At 35.9% G+C, this 9097-nt stretch overlaps 1 protein-coding gene across 1 annotated transcript in view; it reads left to right on the top strand.

The window, feature by feature from the left end:
* The first annotated feature begins 1030 nt into the window (after positions 1-1030).
* Positions 1031-9097, top strand: part of LOC140170975 (leucine-rich repeat serine/threonine-protein kinase 1-like) — a 31659-nt gene continuing 23592 nt past the window's right edge. The window contains 6 exon segments of the mRNA XM_072194165.1: positions 1031-1149; positions 2695-2978; positions 4396-4468; positions 5298-5468; positions 6549-6703; positions 7801-8033. Coding sequence (XP_072050266.1) covers positions 1104-1149; positions 2695-2978; positions 4396-4468; positions 5298-5468; positions 6549-6703; positions 7801-8033 — 962 coding nt within the window. The 5' untranslated portion in view covers positions 1031-1103.

The raw sequence follows: 9097 nt of genomic DNA, 5'->3' as shown, positions 1-9097 counted from the left end.
GAGGTATTAGGTCTATTCTGCCATTAAAGATTTATAAATATTTACAAAGTCCATGTTATGTGTAATGGACTTAGTTTTTGCTGCTCGACTGTTTACCCGGGCTTTTGAACCCACTGCATGTGAGTGTAACGGAACCAGGTAATCGTACGAAATATAAGTCAGTGGTTTGTTTTGGTTTGATTACACTTTGTAAATCCGTTTTTACCATGCAGTGCGTGCTAATGAAAAGTGTTGGCAATTTCTGAAAAGGCGAATAAAATGTTTATGGTTATAATCTAATGTCTTAATTTCATTTGCATTTACTCCCATATTGGTACGCGTCTTGTGTCTATCAATAGACCCCTTTTTTGAGGTAAAATCTGCACCCACCCAATGACCCCCTTTTTTTTCTGTTCAAACTTTAGCTTCAAAATTACATATTTTTGCCCAGAAAATTTGTTTACACTGGCATTGACACCCAATTTTTAACGATCCCACACTCCAATGATTCCCGTTTTTCTTTGCGACAAAATTCCTCCATCGATAGGCCCCAGTGTCATACTTCGGTAGGCATAGGTACGGCACTTTCATATTCGCCCCACTCCCCCTGAAATTTGTAGCAATGGATTATTGATGAAAAGTAAAACATCATTCAAAATATAAACTTTAAGGTATACAGCGCATGTATAGGTTTTATTTTCTGAACAATATCATTTTCCCCCGAATTTAGAGACCCATGCATAGGGTCCACCCAGTGTAGATATTAAGACTATCAGACCTGGTTTGAACAATAGATTTAAAACTTTAATTAATTATGAAATTAATCATGTAAAAATGAAAAGAAAAGTGTCAAGATGATTTTATAACTGGAACCTTCTGGACCTAGCCATATGTAATTAAAACAAGGTATAATTTAATGCACGGAAGTTGAAGTGGAATAACCCTGTTAATATTAGGAAACACTGTCGTCACTATATGTTTCCGCCATTGCTATGGTTTGGGAATCCCAGAATACTTTCTTATAATACTTAAATACGAGCAAAAATACATGCAAAGAATAAAGCAACTCAACTAAACCAAGTATACGAGTATCGATAACTTTGTACCAATGATACTTGCATTCAATGTTGCATGTTATGGATCAGCGATTGTATTCTTTCCAATATCAAGGTAAGCCATCAAGCTTTTTTCTGAACGTGATTTAGGTCCTGGTTTAACATTTACTTGGTACAGACTTGCCATGCTTGGGTGGATTCACGTAAACGCCTTTAGGTACTAATGTTGACTTTTTATGATTTTTGAACAAGTATACCTTCCTTTGTATAGTATAGTCATGATATTATTACTAGTTTCAAGGTTTAAGGGGTACTACACCCCTGCCCAATTTTGTACCTATTTTTGCATTTTTCTCACAAATTAGCGCATTGGTGACAAGTAAGATATTATGTACATCATAGGGGCAAGGACTTCAACTATTGCACTGGAAAAAAATGCAAAAATAGGCACCAAATTGGGCAGGGGTGTAGTGCCCCCTTAAGACTGGTAATAGTGTGCAGTAACCCTATGTGGGCATACTTCAAACAAGATTTTAAGATGGACTGACCAAAATTTCTATAAATGAACTTTTAACCACTTTTGAAATAGTATTTTTGGAAAATAATACATTCACGATGTTGGTATTAGCGAATAACCATTTTTAATGTAGCCCTATTATAATCCCAATAATTGAAATACGAACACAATAATTCTTACTAAAGGTGCCCCGGTCTTTCAGTTGGATGTGATTCTTTCTTCAAGTTCAGACAACCGAAATAGGCCATTGCAAATTATACGGTTTTCAAATCTCGTGCATTTTTGTGATTAAGGCACGTAACCAAATTATAACTCTGCTGAAGATCTTGAAATAGCAGAAAAACGTTAGTGGCAAAAATTGGAATTTGTGATAAGAAAATTCTATGCAGAAGGATATAACTACCAGGAATTTTATTTGAAGATTGGAAGTATCCATGTTGTAAAGAAACAAACAAACGAGCAAGCAAACAACAATACGCACAGTAGCATCAGAGAACAAGCAAACAGTATAAAACCTAATGGATAGAGCGTCCGTCTATAATGATCAGAAGGTCGTGGGTTCGAATCCCATGCCGGCACATTCCCTTGCTTTTTTCTAGTTGGGTTGTGTGCCGGTCGGGATTTGTGTTTATTTATTGTCTTTAGCTTGGTAAACTGTTCTTTCTTCCTTGTTAATTATATTCAGTTTCATCTTGTATCGAACAATCGTTCCACATTGTGTTTACTTGTTCTTGTGCAGGATGCGTATCCCCATTACATGCTTTACTAATAATATGCTGAGGAAACGATTAAGCATCAGATATGATCTCCTGTACTTGTGTAGTTGCGTAATATATTGTAACATACCTCGACTGCTCATATTAGAACCAGTTTTAACCACCGTTTATCAATGGGAGCTGGTAGCCTAGTGGATAGATCGTCCGTCTAGTGATCTGAACGTCGTGGGTACGAATCCCATGCCGGCACATTCCCTTCCCTTTTTCAAGTTGGGTTGTGTGCCGGTCGAGATTTGTGTTTGTTTGTTTGTTTGTTGTTGTAACACTTTGGGCTGGTAAACTGTTCTTTTTTTCTTCTTCAGTCTAAAACCTTTACGAGGCTAAAGAATAATTATGAATCGGATTTTTAAATCTTTTTTTTTTAAAGATACGGTAAATGATCTATTGGAAAGAATCAGACATCGTAAGGGATCGGAGGTAAGAAGCTATATCAGACAGCTGCCAAATCACATTTTCAAGAAGATTTTCCCGAAGGAGGATGAGGTAGAATTTGTAGAAGATGAAGAACTCGATGCCTTCAACGTTGACGAACAGACACCTGTGTGCAGTGGGGTCAATGAACTACTACCTGCTGCTTGCAAGAATGGAGATCTTGATACCGTCAAATTACTGCTCTTCCATGAGATAAATCCCCGTTGGACTGGGAAAGAGGTAACACATTATAAAATTATGTAAGTAGTATCATATGATGGGATGTTGGTTATTCTATCTTCTGGAGCACATCATTGATGCATCCCGTGTTGTTTATCCGCAGAGGATATTGGGAGGTTCTCTCTCGTAGTTCTAAATATCATGAATATGGGATGCGTATTATTGTTTGCAGATCTTGATACCGTCAAATTACTGCTCTTCCATGAGATAAATCCCCGTTGGACTGGGAAAGAGGTAACACATTATAAAATTATGTAAGTAGTATCATATGATGGGATGTTGGTTATTCTATCTTCTGGAGCACATCATTGATGCATCCCGTGTTGTTTATCCGCAGAGGATATTGGGAGGTTCTCTCTCGTAGTTCTAAATATCATGAATATGGGATGCGTATTATTGTTTGCAGTTTCTTCAAAGTGGTGGTCAGATTTGCTCATATTGTATTTTGTACTCACGTTGATATGATTTAGGCCTGTACCCATGCCGTGCATCAACTTTTTGTGAGCATTATTTCGGACCAATGTTTACTGGGGAAAATTTCAGTTTCATACTATTTGAAGTAGAAAATTTGCAATTGTATGCTATTTTGTACTAAAATCAAGATGTTCACCGAATGTGCGTGTATTTAAACAGTACTAAGAACAGCGAATATTTATTTTTCCTTTTTTCTTTGAGTTGTCATGCAGCTCAATGCCCCCTTCGGACGCCATGACACTACTTGTACCAAAATTAATAATCTGACTCACAAGTTTTGAGTTAAATTGCACTAGCGGTTTGGAAGGGAAAACGTGCTTCACAACAGCCCATAGAACAATATGGATGGTATTAAACCACCATGGGGTTGAGGCTATCATCTTTTTTCATAACACGGAACGGAATACGGAACACAAAATGTGTGTTTTGGTGCAAATTTGTTATCAAATCATAAAAATAAGAGCCTATTCCAGGACTATTTGAATTGAAATTACCTTCTTTGTGTTATTTTTGGGAAAACTTTGAATCTTTGTAGAGATACGAATTTGATCGCGTCAGGGCGCTTACAAAACATCGACCCCATTCGACGGGATTCGCTAAATTTTAATCTTCACCATACATGTTGTTTCTTCTTTTTAAGACTACCAAGATCTTGGTCTTTAATTAAAATGTATATTCAACCAGTCGTTTTATAGTGAAAATTGGGCATAGCTATATAGAATACCCATCTCACCTCCCAACACACAGGGTTAGGGTTAGGGTTAGGCACCCTGAGCGGGGTATTCTATAGTTATTCCGAAACTTGTATTTGAAATGCTATCATTTTACACAGTCACGTTTAGGGGAATGTATTTAGTGTTGCAGACCCTTTTAGGTGAAAGTACAAGAATGTAGTTATTCTTGCATTCATTATTACTTGCTTTACAATATTGTTCTTTTTCAGGGCAGTCCTTTGGAAGTTGCTACCCTTTATAACCAAAGAGACATAATTGACGTTCTACTGGAATATAAACCAGGTAGGCCTAAATACTGTATTCCCGACGATACAAAATATTGTTCTTTTTGCAGAAACAAATATTATTTTGTTCGCTATTCCTAAACAGTGACAGAATATTATGGGTTACGCAGTCTCTTTTATGAACTTTTAAGTTCTAAAAACAGGTATTCCATTCCTATCGGAAAATCATAATGGTCTAAATAATGTTTTAACCTAGATAATTCATTGTTGTTTTGTAAATAGGATGTATGTAGTCAGCATCACGTTAATAATGTGGCAATGTGCAACACGGGGATATTCCCTACTATTTCCGATTGTTTATGAAGTGTTTCAGATGTTCAGTTAAATTGTCTTTAGAAGCACAGGGCATAGTTGAGTAACAGTAGGCTATAATTTATATTAGTGTGCATGGGGAATTTTATCACTATTGCAATCAAGGAACACACTTGTCAGTAATGCACACCCACATCATGCACAGTGTTCGAAATTAGCCAACATCTTCAAGATCTTTCAAGAGTCATTTGGGTCCTTGGGTTTGAAACCAACGTGCTTTCCTCAATTTCACTGCCCAAACTCAAACTGTAAAATGTTAATAAATGTTACACTGGTCCACATGTCACGTTGTAAGACTAATTCAAACTTGCCACAACAAGTAACGGATTGATGTTGAAGTCAGCATTGAGTCCGTCTTGCAGACTTTGGTACATAATTATTTTTAAAAAGTAGCGAATCGTCGGGCATGCCGTATACTAAAAAGTATTCATGGGTTTTTGGCCCGTTCGAGCACTGCTCAGTATTTCTTACATTTTAGCCAATGTAGTCAATTTGTATCCGTGATATTGTTTCAGATCTAGCTAAAGATATTCCACAAGTGAAGAATTGTCTGGCTGAGGCGTGTCGAGGTAGTCATCAAGAACTTGTTACGTTTTGGCTCGAACGTCTGAAAGCTGCTTCTGGTCGCAAACTATCAAGTGCAGATTTTGTGGCAGGAAATGATCCTGTAATAGCGGCTTGTAAAGGTGTGTTTTATGCGATTGACTCATGGTGTATATAAAATGAAAAAACGGATATAATTTGAGCAATTAAAATATCTAACCTTTCACCTTTCCTTACAAATAAAACATGCAGTGGCGTTGCGTCATAAGGGCACGGGGGGACTGAGAATCTATAACATTTGGTCAATTAATGTGATGAGTTTTGTTGTACCCAATAATTATACAGAGCTAATTTCCATGCAATGCACTCTATGAAGAACTGAAGTCTGAGTTCAATCTACTAACAGAGTTTTGTTAACTCCGCCATCATTACCCCAGTGATTGAACCCGAGATCTTATCCACTATTGCAAACGCTAGTACCCAACCACATAGGTCACCCCTTCAAATAACAAATGGAAGCGGCATAAACGTATTCACCATTGTGAAGATTACTTTGTTATGGCATTTTTACCATGGTTACATTTTAGTGTTTACGAAACTTACAACTATTATTTCTTTAAGGTCGACGTATCAAAACTTATATCACTACAATCATGACTATATTCATATCCTATTGAGCTTATTATAGTTCCGGTTGCTTTAAAAAAAAATTTTATAACATGTATAAAGGACAATGAACTTTTAGCTCAAAAGTTCCTGAAGTAAACTTAGTGTTTCCTAAAATAATAAATTTCTGCGCATATCATCTCCATGTTGGTTGATCAAATACCAATATATAACTTATTTCTAAAATTGGCGATTTTGGGGACACTTGTCTAAACGGTACGGACTCTGTCTCACAATCGGAGGGCTCCGTTGTGCCCTCTTAGACCCAAGACATTTAACCAGGCTCTTAACCACTATTGCCTCTCTCCACCCAGGTGTATATATGGATACATGTATAATATAGTGCTGGGAAGATAAAACAGACCCGTTGTGCGGCAGGAATGGCGAACCCCTTTAGCGGAATAGCCAGGGGGCAGAAGCCGGAAAAAATTTCACCCAGATACAATATTACTCAAAATAAAAACAAAACCTTCATGGAATTTTACGGGTGAGAAGTGGGACCGGATTCATAATATGATTAGAATTTGACCATCTTCCTTTAATTTTCCTACCAACAGGTGACCACCCTGAACAGGTTGCACATCAACTCCTTACAGAAGAAGTATTCTTTATCAATAAAGAAACAGTCAGTCATGCTGGAGATAAATTGGCTCTTTTTCTTGACACATGGGTGGAGGAGGAGGAAGATTATGAAAGAAGTGGCGAGAAAACGGTGAGACAACATCCACAAGAAAGATTAAATTGGTTTACCAATAATTTGAAAATCGCCACTTTTGATATAGATATCCTTATACTAATTGAACATGTGGTGCGTATTTGTAGATCAGGGTATAGGATTTTCTACCCAAATTGTTTAAACCATGATGATACTTTCAATTACAAAAATGACGTATTATTGATCTGGGGTCAAACATTTACTTAATATTATTTTCCAAATATGGACTGAAATTTTTCACAATTTTGCTTTCTTTCATTAGTAACCAAATGTGGGGGTATCTTTGACCATAAAACAAACTTAAGGGTAGACTTATTTACTTATTGTGGTTAAGTTTATCGTGATTTTGTAATTTTTTCAAAATTCATTTGATATTTCATTTTCTTTCCACATAAAGGAACGGTAAGCTTTTATATACATGTCTTTGTAAAGGATACTGATGAAAATAAAGAGAGAAATCCCGCTAAACGCGATCTTGCGTTGTAATTGTATCCTGAAGCATTTGAAAATAATGTATGTTTTTTAAAAATAATATTGATGTGAATTATTGAAGATATTCATCAGGAATACAATATTCAGTTTTTCTTAGTAAAATTCCAATAAAAAACTCACGTTTTCCAGAAAGTTTCGGCAATCCAGTCTGTTGCATTTATCAATGGTGTATGCCAATCGATCCTTTGTTGGATGGAATGAAAATCACAGCCAAGTATGAAAGAGAACCTAATGAACGGCGACGAGGGGACTACCAACCAACAAAGGATCGATTGGCATACACCATTGATAAAGGCAACAGTCTGGATTGCAAAAACTGTCTGAAAACGTCACATTTTTATTGGAATCTTACTAAGAAAAACTTTGAAATCTAAATACTGATGTGATTTTTGTATGTGTAATTGTGTATTGCTGCAAATTTGTGGTGTTAAAGGGTTTAGAAGAGGGAGAATGTGGAAGTGTGCTTACATTGGATCGGTTGGTTGAGTGTAGGGGTGGGTGTGGATATGTAATGGCGAATAACGTTTGGCGCCGTTATTGACGCATAGCGCATTTTCAACGTTTTTCATGTTTCTTGTCGTATGGATATATTTCCCCTCCAGACCCTAGTCGCAAAATGGAGCAAAAAACATCTTCATACCTTCTCATCAGCGTGGTTGGAATTGCCTAAATACCAAGACACTCTAACGTGCATTGATTTATCACATAATTCACTGTCAACAATCCCTGGTCTACTGTTATGGGGATTGCCCTGGTTGAAGAAACTGGTATTATCAAACAACAAGATCGATAGACTGCCAACGCTGGGAAGCAGTCGACAGCTTCAAGAATCAAGGTAAGCTGACATAATTAAATGTGTGTCAATTGATCCAAGTTCCTGTGATGTGTTTGTTCATTAAACATTTTCAGTACATAATAATCTTGTTTGGATAATATATTTAACCCACTTTTTCCCTGTGTAAAACAGCCATAACTTGTTGCACAACGTGAAATACATTCCCTCGCCTTCGTTCACACATTCGTGATAATCCCTTTAATTCCTTTTATTAGCGTTTTTTATATTTTTTTATTATTTGATCGCAAGTGTGTTATCTGCAATTTGAAATAGTTTAAGTTTTGAACTATATGTGACGTGTCATGTCAAAAGGAGACACTTGTGGGCAGGATCGTAAATGGAGAAATTTATAGCCAAAAATCTGCCCGGGTGATTTTTTCACAATTTGGGTTTGTTACGAATTTGTGATGTTATTAATGTTTAAAATATCGTCTGATAGTTACAGACCGGAATGTAACTGGCATCTTGTATTTTTTGAGACATTTTTTAAGGTAATTCCTATTCTCACCATTGTCAATAATATTTTTTAAAGGCCGATATCTCAATTTCCAATTTTATAATACCATAACTTCCCAGCAAACACAAACACGTTTTTAAAACGTTTTAAATAAGTTATATTTTGGGTTTTGGTTTAGGTAAAAACGTTTTAATAACATTAAAATGTCGGGTTATATAAAGGTCATGAAATCATTTTAAAACGTTTTGTATGAAAACACACTACAACAATATTTTTAAAATGTTTTCGAAATGTCATTGAAAACTATTTTTGCAAACATTTTTGGCCAAATATTTTGTCAACACTTAAATAACATTATGTCCTTAACATGTTTTTTACAAAACGTTTTAATAACATTTAAATGTCGGGTTATATGAAGGTCGTGAAAACATTTTAAAAACGTTATTGTAAATATTTTGGGCAAACATTTTTTGCGAAACATTTTTTCAACCCCAAAATAATATTCTGTTTAGAATGATTACCAAGTTTTCAAAAATGTTTTTGGAATGTTATTAAAACGTTTCTATACCCTTTATATAACCCGACATTTAAATATTTTCTGTAAACC

The sequence above is a fragment of the Amphiura filiformis genome, chromosome 15, assembly GCF_039555335.1.
Source record: "Amphiura filiformis chromosome 15, Afil_fr2py, whole genome shotgun sequence".
NCBI classification, from domain to species: Eukaryota; Metazoa; Echinodermata; class Ophiuroidea; order Amphilepidida; family Amphiuridae; genus Amphiura; species Amphiura filiformis.
Note: the sequence above shows the minus strand (reverse complement) of the source record. Positions and strands in the feature narration are given on the sequence as shown.